The following is a 19,030-nucleotide window of genomic DNA, read 5'->3' as shown; positions in this document are numbered from 1 at the left end:
TATAAATAGTTTTTTGAGGAAAATTTCAACGAGGAGCTTCCAGGTTTCAGTAGCGCGAAAATGAAACGGAAGCACACTGAAAAAAAACTATTGGGTTCCATGTCAGCAGACGGATGATCTGTCTTCATTAAAAACAATAAATATTGATACATGCTACACACAAACACGTTTTACCCTCGACAGTTTTCCTTGTAAGGGATTTGCAATAATGTGATTTTAAACCTTTAAAATATATGGACTTCATTAATTATATATTTCTCCATTACATCAGCATCAATATTGCACACTTACATTATGACAATATATTCACAACATATCGTGCAGTCAATATTAGCATTGCTACTAGATATAGTTTCAAACCAATCATGGCACAAAACCTCATCCATTTCAGGACTGAAGGCACTGGATCCTGAAATATTTGAGAAGTTTCCAAAAGCAGAAAGAATCTAAAATTTGTGAGTAACGCAAAGACACTCAGGGATCAATGATGAGCCAACAAAAAAATACAAGCTCAGCCTAAGCTGCTGGATTCACTCACATCGTCTCCCTGCTGCTTTTCTAGTCAAGGCTTAAAGACACGTTTAGACCAAACATTTATTTAACCCATCCAATCCATTTCTACTAAAATAATAAAATCCAAAATTACAAATCATTTGTATGTTCCATGGAAACATTAAAACCCCAACAATAACTTTCACAAAAGCAATCCATGAAAAATACATTTTGTTTGTCCCTTTGGAGGTGCATCAATTCTTCCACTTCAGCACATTTGACTTGCACAACATCCTTCACAGTAAGAGACGAATCAACAAGTTCTCACATTATTTGCTTTTGTCAACTTTGGTTTGCACTTTACAGCCATCTAACCACACTTTTTGTCTCAACATCTGTCAGTTCTGTCAAAGCCGGTTTATAAAATATAAACTAAACCATGAAATAGCTTTTGATTTATGAAAATCAAGTTGTTATTTATATCAAATGAAGCAGTTGTTTAAAAGTAATTAAAATTAAATAAATAAATAAATAAATAAATAGTTCTTAGCGGCAGCTCTGCTGTGATGCCATGCCGGCAAGTTGCCTGGAGAGAAGTATTTCTAAGCGGAACGTTTTCAGAGAAACGCCATGCTTCAGTGGGCTGATGTGGGCTTCTTCATTCTCTAGTTTTAAATATAGCTCAGGCTGTTACATAACACTCTGTAGGATGTCACTGGTGCCGTTAGGACAATTACATTGTTAGATGCAACAAAACAACCAGTTCGACATGTCCATGTCAACAGTTCATTCTCAGCTACAAACGACGCTTCGTTAAACTGTATCATATCCTGGCAATATTATCAGTAAGGGACTTGGTTGATTTATTTCAGCCCAATTATATTGTACAGTGTGTGCAAAAAGATGGCCTAAATGTGGCACAGATTGCTATCCAGGGCCACTTCATGCTCATAAACACAACTGAAAGTTATAGAAAAGAGCCAAGTGAGACCAACTCTCTGACTTAGCCAATGAAGCTTGATTTGTACCATCACTACTAGATATGTCATCCTCTCCAAAAAAGGTTGCAGTTTTGGCAATTCCCAGGGATCACGTAAAATAAAACTATGGACAGCTTAATTAACTAAACAGTATGTTGAAAGTCTAAATTACTCATCTGAATAAGAGACGACTAGCTGTCATTTGTTCTAAAATTATTGCGGTGTGTCGGTGTATTTAAAAAAAAAAATCTTAATGTTTTAGTTTGACTTGTTTTGATACAGCTCCTTTAACATTTTTCCAAACAATTACTTCAAGCAGAACATAGCGAACAAAAGCCTTGCCTCAATATAGAGATGCACAATATTTATGCGGAGTATTGCACTGGCAAATTACTTTGGTGGATGAATACATTTTAAATGACATGCACTGAAAATCTGTCTTGCCAGTCATATTTTTGAAGCTAGATTAAGTTTCACTCTCTTTTAGAGCCGAGTGATAAAGATGCTGAAACTCAGACGGCAGTGGCGGGTGACAGAAATGAAAGGAGTGAGGGGAATGTGGCTGGAAAATACCGTCATTGCAATATTCAGTAAGTACAATTTCTTGTTTTTCATAAAACATAAAGCCTACTAAGATATTATCAGAACAGCCAAGCCAATACATACACAGACAAGATGCAAAACTCTGAAAGCTGTGGAAGTGAGCCATATGGGATCCATTGTTATGAATTGAGACAATGAGTTGCATTTGTTAAATTACCCACGCCACAATCAACGTCAGAGCCAGCAAGTGACAGGAAAAGTGTGAAACCGCAGGACGCAACACCCTTTAACTGAACTCAGCTGACAAGACGCATGTCAATATGATGTTCTTTGGCACAATATTAAAATAGGAGATGGTATAAAACGACAATAAACCTCACTTTTTGTTGGTCTTTTTCGCCTTGGCCCTCTTCTTCCTTGCCTGGAGTGCTAGAACTGAAAAGAGAAGAGAAAGAAATCCTGTTGCCATTGTTTGTCGTTTGATCTGCAGTTGACACTTGAGACAAAAAGGCATGAAACAAAGAAGATCTGTTAAAACTTAATTAGCATTATAGGCTCTGCTCAACTTCATTGTGCATTGAATTGTGTCGTCTTTGTGGCTACCGACACCAGTCAGACTTTATTTACACACACACACACACACATATACACAAATGTATAAATGGGTGCACCTCAGTGTATGCACAAACCCCGTTAAATAACATCACCGGGCTACCCACCAACGCCACCGGACAGCAACAACACGCCACTACGGCATGAAGTAATATCACACGCCATACCATGAATATACCACACCGTCAGGGGTTTAGGTTGTGTTAAATATAGAGAGAGCTGGAAAGCTAAAAGTACAACGTTAATCCTGACACTGAAGCTAAAGCTAATGAAGCTAACGAAGCTCGCTCCAGCGCAGTGCGTGACAGACGCGGTGAAATAAGCCACATATATTTACAACGACAGCTTGACTACACTTTACATTTGTAGCAGCAATAGCAACATCAGCTATAGAGTAATCACATGCATGGCGTAACTCAGTTGAAATGGTCTGCAGGCTGTCGCGTAAAGACTTACCTTTCCTCTCCATGGTGGCTGGATTCGTAGCCTAGCAGCTAGCTACGCCACCAGTGATCGAATGTTCCACGCATGCGCACTGGCTAGTTTTGCCCCAAGCAGAGCTTCCCTAGTGACGTCCGAACCTGAGCTTTAATCCTTTTTCATGAATTTCTCTCGCTTGAAGCTGCAGGCGATGGCACTGATAGGGATTGGTGCTCGTGCCTCAACCTTATGGTTGGTTGTTCTTCCTGAAAAGAGGCTTCAGTGACGCTGCCAGGCAGTTCTGCAGGACGGGGAGGTTAGATGGTTTGCGCCATTGACAAAATAAATGTTACAGCATGGTTTGTGCCAGATACTAGAGTTGAATATGAATGAAGCCTATAAATATTTCTCGTCTGTGATTCATAGCTTAAACGTTCCTTATGAGATCCTGACTGATAATGAATTTTTATTCTTATTTGTTTGCATGTTAATGTCATGTGAATATGTCCAAAAATATTTTTTTTCCAGTTGATATTCCCTCTAAATTGTATGAACAATTCATGCTCATACCAATTCCAGTGCTATGTTCAGAGACAAGACAGTAAGGTCCTAAACTGTGCCTTGCAAAATATTCATATATCCATCAAATTTCTTCATATAAATTCACATTAGGACCACAAACCTCAATGTTTTGTTGTGTGTGTGGTAGACCAACACAAACTAGAGCATAATTCTGAATAAAAAGGAAAATTATACGACTTTCACATTAATCTGTATGTGAAAAGACTTCCAACTGCACTTGCTTGTCTTTTTTGGATATGTCCACCAGCTTTACAGGCCAAGAGACTAAAATATTTGCCTGGTTGTATGAGAAAACGTTCAAGTGATATAAATACTTCAGGAAGAACCTTATAAGCTTATGCTGTGTAAACAAGCATATTAAGTAGGTTTAGCATTCATCTTTCAATCAGAAGTTCAATACCTCTATTCACAGGCATCTATATACTCAAAGAACTGGAGGGTTTTGGAAATGAGAAACACAATGGAATTAATTAATTTATTTTTTCCCACAGCACAAGACTTACCATAAGGTTTATGAAATTTCATTAATACAGATCCCACAATAAATACCTTTTGAGATAAGACAAACTAATCAGTTTGGAAACTAGAACACAAAACACATGTCTCTTAAAAAATAAGTATTTATTTTCTTAAAGGACTGGAGATATCAAGTAAACTGCAGACCGATTGTTGCTCTTAAATACCTACTCCACATAGAATAAATACAACTCCCCGTTTTACACTGTTTAGCAGTTACAGGTTAAAGCATAATACTAAAAATCGTAACCCAAAGTCAACACCACACAATGCCTTCATGTACATGCTAACTTCGGATGCTTTAGAACCACATAAAACATAAAGACTGACACATATTTACATATTTTGGGCATGTTACCTAGATTTAACCAGAAAAGGCTCAGATATACTTGTGAAAGATCTCACAGTATCTAAAGAAATCACATGTTAAAGTCTTTAAATTCAGCTGGGAGGGTTGAAGAAGCATTAAAAAAATAAAAAATAGGCTGGTGTTTTGAAATTCACCGAAATGTTCAAAGATTTCTCTTTTTAGGCATCAGAGTAATTGTGGTAAATCAAAAATTGTACCACAGATTGACCAGCTGGATTGTAGATGAGCATGCTTTCTTTATAATTAATAGAAAACAGCTTATTTATAAGTTACTCAACAAATCAGCAGAGCTGTAGGTCCGTTGTCTCATCGCCTCAGAAGTCACAGTCGAGTTGAAGTTTAAATTAAAAACAATTAAAAGCTAAAAATTTAAATACATACATTTTTTTAAATATTGGCAAAAGTGAAATTCCTCAACAACAACAAAAAAAAACCCCAAAACAAACAATATCAGTGGTACATAATGATTATTGCTGGTCCAGTTTTTGCATTTTCATATAAAAGTAGTAATCTCCTTAAAAATCTCTTAAGATTTCTGAAATAAAGACTCAGAAATAGCTGGTATTGTGTGCCTGAAGGCTTTAACATTAATGCACATGTTGTAGCTGCAGCTCATCTCAATCCTCCATGTAATCAGGTGGCACAAAACTACACACCTCCTCATAGGTCAATCCTGCAAGAAACGAGAAAATGTTACAAGACTTGAAAACAAGATCAAAATTCCTCAGATTTTTTTTTTCTTTTTTCTCCATAAACAAGATGTTAGGACGCAGAAACGTACGCTTCCACTCATCGATTTCCAGTTCTCTACTTTCAAAGCTCTGGTCGTAAGGCTCGGCCTCGGGCTCGTCTTCTGGGTCGTGGTACTGGGAGAAGTAAGGGTGCTCCAGAGCTTCAGTGGCTGTTATCCTCTTGTCTGCGTCCAGAACCAGCATCTTCTCCAGAAGGTCCACCGCTTCAGAGAGAAAAGGCCAACGAGTTAATAAAGCTGAATCTCAGTCTATGCTTCGGGGGAAAAAAAAAATGAATAAATGAATAAATCTTGTTTTTTTGCTTGTTACCTTGTGGGTTAGCACCAATAAAAACATGAGCAAAGTTCCTCTTGGGCATAGGAGGCAAAGAGCTGACATAATTCCTGGCCTGGGTAAACACATCAATGCAGAAAACAAAGTGTCAGTCTCCACAAGCAGCAGCATGTCAGTACAGACCGTTTCGGTTTCCATCTACATAAACCCAACTCTGTTTGGAAGTCAAATTTCTGAGGCATGGCCACAGTTTTACACTCGTTTTATTTTCCAATAAACATGGACCCGTTGTGATGAAGAGAGTAGATACTTTACAGCTTTCTGTCAAAAAATAAAACCTAAAAAGATGGAAAAACTGAAAATATATATTTCAGTTTTTTCCTCAAAAAGTTGAGATTGAGAAAAAAAGTTGTATTTTTCTAAATTTTTTCAATTCAGTATTATGAATATTTAAGTAGGTATAATTGCTTTTAACTGCAAACAATTGACAAAGCCATCTGTATTACTATTATGTCTCAACATTTTTTTGCTGAAACTAAAACCTTTGCAACGTTTACCATTATATTTTGCAATGACTGTATATCATTTGTAAAAAAAATAAAATAAAATAAAATCTCACACTGCTCTGATGCATCACCACATGTATTAAGATTTGGTCATCTAACAGGTGAAACCCCAACAAACAGGCTGACTATCGTATTGAAAAATCACAACAATTGAAATTTAACCTCCCAAAAAATAATGTATTCCATACAATCTCTTGCAACATTATCACTGCACACAATGATATTGTGAAGGTAAGTTTTTGAGCTAATGTGTTGTGATAAAATCCAGAGCATTGATAAGAGGGCTGTGCAGCAAACATCTTCCGTCAACCTCCTCCTGTTCTCTGCCAGGAAAGCAAAGGGTGGGTCATTCTCACCTCATGGCTGGGCATCCGGTTGATTAGCGCTGCTGGGGGTGTTCCTGTCAGACGCATTATCTGCTGAAGCTGGTTTATATCTACAAAGCTTGTGTCAAGGAGATGCTGCATAACTTCATCTACAACAGAATGCTGAAATGTCACAAATATTACAAAAGTAAACTATTTTAATATAGCCTGAAGGAAAAAAAAAAATAATAGGACAACTTCACAAAGAAGCTGGAACCAGCAAGGAGAAAAAAATAATCTGCCCGGACAATTAAAAACATCCAGCAGAGTGAATGCTCCTCCAACTGCGCTCCACCTCATGGAAAGGATACGGTCTGAGCCAGGAAACAGAGTTTTCCCAGTTAGAAGTTCTGCCATAATGCATCCCACCGACCAAATATCCACTAAAACAAACACAAATGTAAGAATTGACCTAATAGAGAGGCTCTCAATAAGGAAACGGTAACGGGATCGTAACTGACTCAACCTGTCATGTTGTAGTGCATCCAGTTCAACATGATCTCTGGAGCACGATACCAGCGCGTGGCAACGTAGCCGGTCATCTCATCGTCAGTGTGCCGCGCCAAGCCAAAGTCCAATATCTGATATGAGACAGGCAAATATTAGCATCCGTAAAACATTTTAGATAAAATGGTGTGAATTAGAGAGCTTACTGACCTTTAGCTCACAGTCTTCGTTTACGGCAAGGTTGCCAGGTTTCAAATCCTGCGAGGTTGAAAAGTAATGAATGCGAGACATTTTGGTCGTCCAGTCCAGACAGTAAATGTATTTTTGTATTTTAAAAATAATCGTCATGTATGTTTCACTCGTCTTAAAATTAAAAAAATGCTGCATAGCTGGCATGATGAAATGTTAGCCATCTAAAAATTGCACACTCTACGCAAAGACTAATGATGACAACTTCCACTTTTCCCAAATTCAGCATTAAAGATGGTAATATTGGTGAGACAGGGGTTGAACTAAACACTTACTCTATGGATGATGCCCGCTGAGTGGATATACTGAGAACAGAAAAAAATACAAACGTTAGAAAATCTGACAGAATGCTGGAACCACTGATTCATCTCAAGTTTTAATTGGAATGATAAGTGGAGAGTTTATTGATTTTTGTTCAGGAAAATTAGATACTTCATTTATGCTTTGTTCAAATAATAATTTTCATTAAAAAAATAACATCCATAGTAAAAGTAATGCCATGAAACTTCGACAAAATATCACAGCAGAGATTTTAGCAGATCCGAGCTCGAGAAGATAGAAACTAAAGGTCGAGAGGTGTGGAATACCACAGACTCCAGTTCATCACACAAACAATCACTCATATACGCATCATCATTCCTAAGGACAATTTAGAAACTCAAATTAATCCACGATGCCAGTCCTCGAGCGGAAAGCCTGTGCATGCACGTAGAGTACCTGTATAACCAGTACTTTTACTGAAAGAACTTGTTTACTAGAGTGACTCGTTAACACGTAGCGTTCACAGCAACAAAAACCTCCAATTGTTATGGAGGAACAGACAGACATGCTTCAGCACCAACTTAACACATTAAGCCGATTAGTGAACAATGAAACAGGACTTGCATTGAAAGTATATGTGTAGCGCCAAAAAATGCAACTAAACTCCAAACCACTAAGATGCAGACAGACAAAGAACTGGCAGAAACACCGGTTTGAACCCGAGAAACTGATTAGTCCTGAAAAAAACAGAATGTAGAACCAAAAACCCTTAAGAATAATCAGACCCAGCTTTCAGGATGTACAGCATTCATTACTATGAAGGACTGAAACTGCCTGAATGGAGACTAAATATAAATCTAATTTAAATACTCAAATGTTAAAATACAAACAACTTCCATCAATCAGTATTTATTTCAAAGCTGTCCATCATGTCTCACTGATAGTGTGATTAACAGGCTGCTGCCACTCCATAATAAAGCAGGAACACATAAAGTACTGCACTAAATAAATACACAAATAAGCTAGTTTTAATAACTAAGTGTAGAAAGTGAAAAATTAAACATCGCTTCCAGACAAGAATACATGTAAAATAAGTCAAATTTAAAGAAAAAAATGGAAATGGGGATCAAGAAAGTCTAAAATAAAGAAAAGAAAAAAAAAACATTTTCTATAATATAAATATTTGAGTTAATTACTTCTTTGTAAATGTATTACTATTTTATTATTAATTTAGTCTTACATTTCTGAGGTTTTGGCAGATAAAACAGTTTAACCATAAGCTGAATACGTAGGGTATTCTAACAACAACAAAAAAAACAAACTTACTTCCTTTAATCCCATCCATTTCATAGATTATACATATGCCTTAAACATCATGTTCTGCTAAATTCATCACTGTGAATAAAAGGAAGCTGTTTTTGTTTTCTGTGTGAGTTTAACTCGGACCATTTCTTATTTTAGCTCAGCTGAAATTATTAAAATTATTTACACTTCCTTAATGCCAGAGGAGATGATTTTTTTTTATTACTTTGTTAAATACAGAAGATTAAAATACACCACGATTATTCTGCCTTTTAGCGACTAAGTAAATCCCAGATGATAATGTCATGGCTGTGTAAGCCTCTGATCCCTGTGTGTGTATTTTAAGGTGTTTTTCTCAAGGAGACGATGAGAAAATGGTATCTATTAGTCACGGTGAAATATTGGTCTTTTATCAAGAAGCAGCATAAAAAGCCAGATTATAGATTATCAATGGACTCGAGCACAAAAAAAAAATCATCTTTGGAGTCCTGTGGGCTGATGGAAGTAAAATTTAAGAGTTTGATAATAACGACCCTCATTGTAATTGAATAAAAAAAAGGGGTGGGAGGGTCGGGAGGGAAGCTTGTGAGCCTTAAAACACCAAACCAACTGTGAAGCATGACGGTGGCAGCATCATGTTGTGTGTGTGTGTGTGTGTGTGTGTGTGTGTGTGTGTGTGTGTGTGGGTGTTTTGGTGCACTTCCCTAAAAAGATGGCATAATACGAAAAACGAAAACGATGTGGAAACATGCTCTTCCTGAATGACCTCACCTTCAGTCCTCGGAGGATCTGGTATATGAGGAACTGCACATGGTCGTCTGAGAGTTTCTGACATTTGACAATGTTGTTCAGATCTGCTCCCATTAGGTGAGTCACGAGATACCTGTCGGTCGTAAAAAAGATTGTCGTCAGAGTTGAAGCAAGAAATCTCAATAACTTCCAAACTCAACAGAAGTCAGAGAGGGGCTTGAAATAAATAAATTTGCTCTTTGAATCTAATTCTGGAAGGCCAGTTTGGAGGCCGCAGCTTTATTTCCCCACACGGCAATAAAAGCTTAAACCAGTTTTGCAGCTACTTCTTTTCACTTCTCTCTCGGGACACTGAAAGGTCAAGCCCTTTACAAATGTAATATCACTTGACAAGCACACAGGATAAATGAGCTAAATGGCATCAGCGGATACTTTAAATCCAATCCTAGAACAGCTTAAAATTAATCAAAAGCACTTAAAGACTGAGTGAGCGCCACCGCTTGAGAGGCGATACGGGAGCAAAAGCTAACGGATGAGTGTGCTGCCGCTTCGTCAGTCTGTTGCTAAACAAATACAGGTTTCATGAATACTATTCTATTCTCACAGAGTGTGGGGTTCGAGGGCTTAAAATAGCACATTTCAATGCTGGGACTTGTGCTTGGCGGCACACACAGATCAGATACGCAGACAGAGAGAGAGAGAGGTTCACCCGCCTTGGAAAAACGGCGTATAAATAGTGACCTATGTTTTTCCATTCTCCTATAAGAGAGAGAAGCGTGGCAGGAGAACCCAAGAGAATCAATCTCTTCTTTTTTTTTTTCTTCCCCATTTTTGGCTTAATCCAAACTTCTGTAAATATTTAAGGTTTTCTCTGAAATTGCATTTCAAGTCCTATGTTATTGCCTCAAAAGTTAAATCAACGTGAGCCTTTTAAGTCTAGTGCAATAGCAAACCACAAGCACTGCAGCTATATTTTTATTCATATCAATACCACTGCACCACAGAGGTAATAATAATATAAAATAAAAACCACAATTATGAAAAAATTAAAGTGTCACGAGTCTTCCTTTTCAAAACACTTCTACCAAAAATAAGCTAAAATGCATTGCAGATATGAGGTTTGGCCTCAAGTGATGTCTCATATAAATGCACCAGTTTTCTTTACGCTGCAGACAATTGGCTCAGCCCAGGAGCACCTGCTTGCACCGTCAGAGAACTTTTATATTAAAATGAAAAATCAAGAGTTACGAAAGTATTCTGCTCCTTTATTCATCCTAAAGCTTTGGAAGATTCAAAGGTTGATGTAGACAAAGATTTGTAGCGTGATGGAGTTGATTCTAGTGGGAAAAAAAAAAAGATTACAACACTGTTGCTGTTGACTGGTTTCAAACTTGCTCATGCACAACCCTCTTTGTAATAAAGCAGGGTTTTGCCAAACCCTCTTAAATCAAACCAACTTTTAACATGTTTGTTTTTGACCTGGCAACAGCAACTCAGACAGACAAAGGCCTATTGGTCATGAGAATCAGGTTATTTTCAGCAGGTTGGAAATTCATACATCCCATTTATTTTCAGTCACACCCAGGAGGTGGCAAGTCATACTAAGTATACAACACTCTTCAGTGTGGAAGCTACTATCGTGTGGGAAAAAAAACAAAACACCAATTGCAGTTCAGTGAGGTGTTTAAAACTAAATTCAGAGAACGCACAAAAGGTGCAAGAAGTTGTTCAAAATGAAACTACATTCTCATGGCAGTTTACATTCAATTATCCTAACCACAGCAATTGCAAGCACAACATGCTCAAGATAGTTTATTCACTCATCGCCTTTCTCCAAAATTATTACTGAAGATGTCGCTGCTGCTCTAACAACAAATTCAAAGAAATAAATCTGGTTTTTAAGGCGAGATCTGGATCAGGTCAAACCTATCAGAACGTCAGAAAAAATCTTTTCTCTAATGTGGATTGCTAGAGTCTCTGGTAATTGAAGCAGGTCTGTTGAAACCCACAATCCACCATGCAGAAGCTGGAACTGGCATCGATATAAATACCTCTGTGGTGAAGCGACAGACACGGACTCCAAGGTGAAGCCTGAGAATTGCACCTGCTACATTTCTTGCACCATCTATGCGGCAAGGACCTGTGTGACCATTTTTTTTTTTTTTTTTATGCAACAGGAAACACTGCCACACAGGGCAGGTTGCATCCTTTAATGCATGTACGGTCACACAAAAAGCCCACTTCAAATAAAAACAGAAACAGATAAGTATTTTCTACCAATCAGACCAGTAGAGTGTAGAAAGCTTAGAGCTTAGTCAACAAACGGGACCATGCCACTTCAGAGTCCCGGCTACAAACAGCCCGACACTGAATGAACCGTCTCGTGATTAATCGTGCCTGAATGAAGCTACTGTTTCCAACTTGCAACTATTACACACGAAGATGTTATCAAATAATGAGGTTACGATGCTGTTTAGATGCTCAGGAAGCAGCTGAAGGGATCCACAAATGGGCTTGTCTGCATCTAAAAAGACCGCCCAAGGCTAAAACGAACCTGTGAGAAATCCTAAACTCTTGATTGCTTGACAACTAATATTTATTTATTCGTTTTCAACAGAAAAAAAGTCAGAGAATAAGTGATTGCAGTCAAGTTTCCTGTTGCCAAAACTATAAATTTCTTCCATCGCTGCTTTTGATGTTAACATCCATCATCTCCTTTCTTTCAGAGCCTAGTTTCTGGCATTTTGATTTTGGATGCTCTTTGCGTTCGCTTCCTAAGAAACAGATTTAGATGAACAAGCATGATCGTCTAAATCAATAAAAATGATCAAAAGTGTTGAAAACTTTTCTAAACGATCAATGCAGGCTCAAATATACACTTTCATTCACCTAGAGGTCCTAGGAAGTGTCAGCGTGGTAAGTCCGTGGTAAGTCTCATTAGGAAGAGAAGCTACCAGCTACAGTCATTGACTGACTGTAGCTGGTAGTTGAAAGTATAAAAGAATTTGTTTGACAGCAGCCAGTGAAATATTAAATATACACTGTGAAAGCCATTTAGAGGCACTTCTGGACAACTGAAGACTACAGGGTCACAGGTTCAAGCAATTATGGATAAGTGAATGTCTGGGTTGTCCAGGAACAGACCAAGGAACGAGCCAGGCTCAAGCCAATCATTAACTGGAACACCAGCATCACCATCCACAGTGAAGCCAAATTACTAACATGAACCCAGAGGCCGCTGACCAAGAAAGTAAACACAATCAAGCTTGACTGAAGTATCTGTCGCTCACATGGTCTAGCCACAATGTCTTCTGGAGAAAAGAAATGTGGTCAAGATGAGACAAAGACTCGACTGTTGAGTCACAATGACGAGATTAAAATTTAGAGCAGTCAGAGTGAGGGCTGAAACCCAACGATACTGACCTGTTGGCGAGCATGGTGGTGGGAGCATCGTGTCACATGGTTTGAGTGAACAGTTGTAAATACAGAACAAGAACTACCTTAGATATAATTCAGCTAGACTTCATCTCCGTCTAGACAAACCCTTCGCTCAGTGATCAGAGTCTTCTTTAGACACCATAATCCATTGAAAGGTCCCAACATAAACGGGGGGAGAGGAGGGGGGCCTGAAGTCACTCCAACCAAAGTTACATAACCCTGAACAACTTCAGAAGGTAGTCAAAACCCATAACTATAACAAAGTGTAAGGGATAATGCCGTGTGGAATGAGTGTGGGACAGTTAAAGGATGCAAAGTGAAACCGCCTGCGGAAGCAGGAAGACGCACCACATTTTTTTTCCCCCCAGAGCCCATCTGATGAGGAAAACTAAAAACTGGCGGGAACGAAATGAAAATACACCAGGAACTTTAACAAAAAACTAATTAAAAAACCAAAAAAGGTGGTCTGTGCAATAGACCAAGACACATTTAACCCAATACGAGTGTAGATATATACATATTTGGTTGCACAATTTTAGAAAAGCAAGTAACTTCAATACTTTTTCCTTCGTCACAATGTTCCCATCAGTAGAAATATTTGGTGCGTGTGAGCAGCACTGTGGGAGATGCGAGTCTTTCCAACAGGCCAAAAATATTTTTGACATGCAGAATTTGCATGCAGAGCACCAGAAAAATAATCTTCCAAAATGTAGCACAGAACTGCAGGCGTACTGAGCAGCTTTAGACCACATGTCTATAATCTTCACCCTGTGTGAATTAAATAAATTTAAACAGATGCATCCAATTCCTGTTTTTTAACGTCCGAAGTAGTAAGTTGCTTTGAAAAAAGAAAAGGAATCGCTGGTGTAGATAATTATAAGCAAATTATATTCACACCACTACTAGTGTATGCCGACTTTAGATTGCAACAGGAGCACTGCACTTCCAATTTCAAAATAATCTACTTGCAAGTAGAAGCAAAATGTTTAAAAATGTCTGCATTTCTGCAAAATAAGGAAGGATTAAATGTTTTGTAGCAGCCAGATGGTAAAGAAAGTAACAGACTATCCTTTAAAAAAAAAAGAAAGAAAAAAAAAGTGCGCCAATGTAATTAGTCTGCTGGCCAGACTCCAGGGGTTTTCCAACCTGAGTTTGGACTGACTGCTGTCCAGAAGCTACCAGTTGTGCTACCTTCACTCTGGTTAAATTATACAGATATACTTCTCTTAATAGAAAACACGGATTAATGCAATTATCTAGAACAAACAAACTTACACATCTTTGAATTCTTTTAGACTTGTAGCAGGACTGAAAACATCCAAGAGCCCAATGACCTATAAAAAAAAAGAAAGAAAGAAAGAAAGAAAGCCACACTGAAATTAAAAACACAGAGAGCAGAAAATATAACCTTCACTGAGACGCAGATTTCTTCAAACAAACAATATTAAGCATCAAATAAGTATTTGTTTTTTAAGCCTGTTTGCCTCCAGGAAGAAAGAAACAGAAGAAAGCAGCCCACTCACATTTTCATGCTTCATGTGTTTCAGCAGCCGCAGCTCCCTGTAGGTTCTTTTGGCGTGGATGATGGACTGGAAAGGTCGGGAAAGCTTCTTCACAGCGACCTTCAAACCCAGTTTCTCATCATATGCAGAACTGTTGAGCGAAAGAGGAAAAAAAACAACATTTAACCTTAAAAGAAAACCAAAAAAAATATATATGACTGCACTGTAACTTTTTTTTTTTTTTATTCGGTTATAGGTATTAAGTCAATAAATGCAGCAAAGCGAGCTTCTTCAATTAAGGCTGATAAAGCAGATTTCAGACGGCTCATGCGGCTGAGTTTGCTCTCAAAACAAAATAAGGTGTAGTGAATTGAACTGAAGGCTGAGAAATGGGAGGCATCAGCAGAAAATGTCACGTCTCAGCAGATTGGGACGGGTCTCTGACAGTAACATATCCTCCACCCCGTCAGCCGGCTTCCTCCATCTTACTGTAAAAGCTGCTGCAGGCAGAAACCAGCTTTCAACTGAGATGAATAATAATAATAATAATTACTGTACCGTGGCGATTTCTCACTTCACTTAAAGCTCGACTGTTTACCGGCAGCAACATTACTTGTTGAATTTATCCATAGCACATAAAGACTTTGTTTCATATCAACTACTAAATGTTACAAACACAGACAAAAGAAAATGTGCTGCAGCTTCTTTGACAGAGGAAATGGTTTTGAAACCATCAGGAAAAAGAAGGGATTTCAAGACGACTCCATTTATGCATCAAAGCTCATGTTTCTAATCTTTAGCTGCATTTTGAGATTTTCGGTTCTGGTACATTTGGTAAAACTTAAACAAAAAAAAAAAAAAAAAAAAGATATTTTTGAATTTAGACTTGCATCTTGCCTGTCAAATATTGTTAAGCGAAAATATGACAACTTTGATCCCTGGATTACAGGTGTATTACTAATTTGAATTGCATCTTTGCGATTATGAATTCAACATGTTTGCCATTTGTCTAAAATAATAGACTGACAAATTTACAGCATTTGAAATTATATTATAGGTCATATCTGTGTCATTAATTGTGCCCCATTTCCTGCTTTATTGACAAAGTACAAACATTAGGGCGGTTTTATTACAAAAACAGGATATTAGTGAAATGAAGGCTGGCCCGATCAATCCCTGATATGCTCAGATATTAAAGAGCAGGCATGGTGCCCTTTGCCCTTAAATGCATCAGGATAAAATAAAGTCTATCGATTGTATGCATCACTATAAAACTGCTTGATTTATTAAAGGGAAAAAAAACAAACAAAAAAACAAGGCGAGGTCATTAACCAGAGACGGATTACCTCATCGCCTGGCACACATGCCTGTTTCCATTTGCAAAACAAACATCTGCTCCCCACCTATGTGTCATTATGTTTTACTAAGATAGCAGCAAGGGCAGAGCTGCACAACATATTGTAACACGGTGTTCCGCGTATGCCCTGCATTAATGTTCTGCATGCAAACAATATACTTTGACAGACAAAAAGGACTTTTCTCTGCTTTCGATGCCCAACCCAGATACAGACTTTAGTGACTGAGACGTAAGAGCTCATGAGAAGTGATAGGAGCACTTGGAAGACAGAAAAGAAAGAAAGCTGAGACAAAAATGTTGGTCAATTACAAATAGTCAAAATAGTCTGTAATCAATAGTCATAGAGCATAAGCAATAGTAGCGATCAATCATACATCCGTATGGAACAACAGTGGAAAAAACTAATAGAAAATGATACTTTCAAGTCTTTGAGGTTTCCAAATATTCTCGATTAGATTTTAAGAGTTGAATTGAAATTAACAATGGAAAAGAAGTAACGTCTGAAACGCTGTTATACTTCAAGTCCTATGCGTTCACATTCCGCATGCCAACACAATGAGCCAGGTGAAAGGACTTTAAACTATGCTGTGCCTCCATGCATGATCAAAGAGTCATGTGACTGAGATGCTAAAACCTTTATGGAGTGGCACCCAAAATGTCGCATCTCAAGCAGACCTCACTAAATCCTAAAGTTATATTTTACTATATAATAAAGAATGCAATAACTGCTATGGAAAGACGATCATAGTCTTAATCCTTATCAAGAAAAAATGAGTAGTGTGATAAGCCATGTCATTTTTGATTACAACAGTAAACTCTAGTTGATTGTGTCTGTAAACCCAATAAATTAAAAGAATTAGGAGGTGTGATTTTCTTAAATTTGATTCATTATTCAGTTTTTTTTACTAGTGTAAGTTTCATAAGAGCGTCAACAAATAATACATCTGAAAATATGTTTGAAAACAATTATTGTACGCTGTGTTACCTAATGTAACTGAAGTACTGAAATAACCTGTTTGATGAGTAACTTATTAGAACAAAAGAAACAAAAAGTACAGCCAAACATTCTGGAAATATTTCTAAAATGCTTGTTTTCACCATTTTATCATCACAATAAATAAAATATAACATTCAAAGTCTATGTATCCCACCTCTACTCATTAACTCAATGAAAAAGCTCAACCCTTGCACAAAATAGACTAATAGCAAATCGGAAGATGTGGCTTCTTCCTTACGCTTTAAAAATGCGAATGCTTCTGTTATTCAGATTTGTTTCATTATCAGAGTACATTTGCTATTTAGCTGCCAAAGGAACAAGCTGTTTCTATTATTAGGAAAGCAGTACTTGAAAACAGTAGACCTAAAAATCACACATTTCACTGCACTTTCAATTGTTCATTATGTACTTTTGCAATGCATGGTCAACCATAGCCCTTTAATTGCAAAGAAGTAAATCTGCCAGCGACTTTTCACATTCGAACAACTAGAGCTAGTAAACGATCGTAACTGATTAAATAATTAATCGAAGAAAAAAACACTACGGTACTATTACTACTTGTCCTATAAAACCATTTAACCGAAGAGGAATCGGATCACTATGTGAAGTATGTGATCGAGACAGTCATTCTTGGGACTGATCCAATGACAAAATAAGAGTAGTCGCTTCCTGCAATAAAGTTCATGACAATGCTGCTCTTTAGCGTTGGATTTGTTTGATAGTTCTAAAATAATCATATTTTAATAAAAAATAACTTGATATATGTTGACAGAGCCATTCTAGCTCCACCTTGCTAACCTAAGTTTAGCTTCAGCCTCTGCAGGCCTCGTCTCAATGAATGGAGAAGTTAGTTGGCTCAACTCTGCACACTTTAACTTTTACAGAAAACGTGATTTACCAAACCGATCCATAGGCGCCTGAGCCCACCGGAGACAGGTCCTGGTACCGACGCGGGACTTCCCATATCGTTTTATTGACCTCCTGCAGGTAAAATCCGGATCTTTCTTTCTGCGACATTCCTGCAGAACCAACCGTCGACCACCAACCGTCTCTTTCTGCCCCGTGCTGCTTCTTTACCCCCGAGCTGAGAAAAGCTCTGTCACACAAACAACAGCAGCAGGAGATAATACAGGCGGCCCCTTGTTGCTGGAGATCTACGCGCAGTTGTAGATCTTCAAGTTGTTTTCTTACACAAAGTTGCAGAATCACCGCCTGTTGCGTGCACACTTTTAACTCTCCACTTTCATTTGTTCCTCTCTTCCAGTGTCAGATACTGCTCCTGAGGTTTCTACGTGTAGTCTCGCGAGAAGTCAGTTCCATACAGCTTTAAGAGGAGTCGCGAATGAAACCAATGCTGCGTTCGAGTACTAAATGGAAAAAAAAAATCTGTTATTTTTAAGTGTGAAAAAACAGGAAGAATTGAATCGATTGATTTTTTTTTATAGTTTACATAAATGTTATTAATTACTGAATATTAAAAGGACAATAAAAAAATCGATTTTATCTAACAATAGATTTCACATCATCTGAAAAGTGAATCCTATAATGTTCGGAATGAAAATATAATTTTGTTCAAAATATTTCTTCATATTATTTTGGCCCCAAAAAATACACAAAAAATAGTTGCATTTGTCAAACTGCTGGAAGTGCAATACTGATGTATATCCTCACTTACAAACAGAAAATAACCACATTTAACATTATTTTATAAATTGGAGAAATTGGGGAAAATTTCCCAGGATGTCATTTGGATCCAACAAATTAAATATTCCATTTCACTACAAGTACCAGAAGCCTGTATGGACATACTAATATAACAAAACAAAGTAAAATAAAAAAAAAAGCTGTCAGATGTACATTTGCAATGTCACCATAGCTCAAATATAATTTTCCATTCCAATTATTTAGTTTTCAAAAGAAAAAAATATAACAGATAAATGAAAAGTGATATTTAAAATGATGAAAACCATCCCTTTTCTATTCCCACTGAACCATGCAGTCTTTGGGATACAACGTGGACAAGTCACCAGAAACAATGTTAGCCACAGCACTGTCGTGCAACCCACATTGTGAAATGTTGCAAAGAATGAGATGAGGAGCATAACAAAACAAAAACCTGATGTTTAACTCAGCATCCGCAAATCCTGCTGGGTGGAGTTTCCTACTCATTTTGGTTTTCTCACCAGACAAGAAGAATAAATAATATGCAGATAAAAAAAATAGAACTGCTTCTCAATATTGAAATGGGTTTAAAAG

General features: G+C 37.5%; 2 protein-coding genes across 3 annotated transcripts in view; both read right to left on the bottom strand.

Annotated features, from left to right (window-relative positions):
- Positions 1-3,328, bottom strand: part of srpk1a (SRSF protein kinase 1a) — a 23,199-nt gene extending 19,871 nt beyond the window's left edge. Inside the window, exons 1-2 of one of the 2 annotated variants that reach the window (XM_015053586.1) lie at positions 3,084-3,328; positions 2,396-2,450 (exon numbers count right to left, since the gene is read on the bottom strand). In XM_015053586.1, coding sequence (XP_014909072.1) covers positions 2,396-2,450; positions 3,084-3,096 — 68 coding nt within the window. In that variant the 5' untranslated portion in view covers positions 3,097-3,328. The remainder of the gene's footprint in view (positions 1-2,395; positions 2,451-3,083) is intronic. The other variant, XM_015053585.1, reaches the window with a different exon arrangement.
- A 903-nt stretch (positions 3,329-4,231) lies between these two features.
- mapk14a (mitogen-activated protein kinase 14a) lies at positions 4,232-18,073 on the bottom strand. Its single transcript, XM_015053594.1, has 12 exons — positions 17,673-18,073; positions 14,442-14,571; positions 14,194-14,252; positions 9,502-9,613; positions 7,443-7,472; positions 7,129-7,176; positions 6,938-7,052; positions 6,783-6,854; positions 6,463-6,542; positions 5,577-5,655; positions 5,297-5,470; positions 4,232-5,188 (listed from the first exon to the last, which is right to left on the bottom strand). The coding sequence occupies exons 1-12, from the start codon at positions 17,789-17,791 to the stop codon at positions 5,133-5,135; spliced, it is 1,074 nt and encodes a 357-aa protein (XP_014909080.1). The 5' UTR covers positions 17,792-18,073; the 3' UTR covers positions 4,232-5,132.
- Between the last annotated feature and the right edge of the window lie 957 nt (positions 18,074-19,030).

Source organism: Poecilia latipinna, unplaced genomic scaffold (assembly GCF_001443285.1).
Source record: "Poecilia latipinna isolate Pla-1442-1.1 unplaced genomic scaffold, P_latipinna-1.0 Scaffold1187, whole genome shotgun sequence".
NCBI lineage: Eukaryota > Metazoa > Chordata > Actinopteri > Cyprinodontiformes > Poeciliidae > Poecilia > Poecilia latipinna.
Note: the sequence above shows the minus strand (reverse complement) of the source record. Positions and strands in the feature narration are given on the sequence as shown.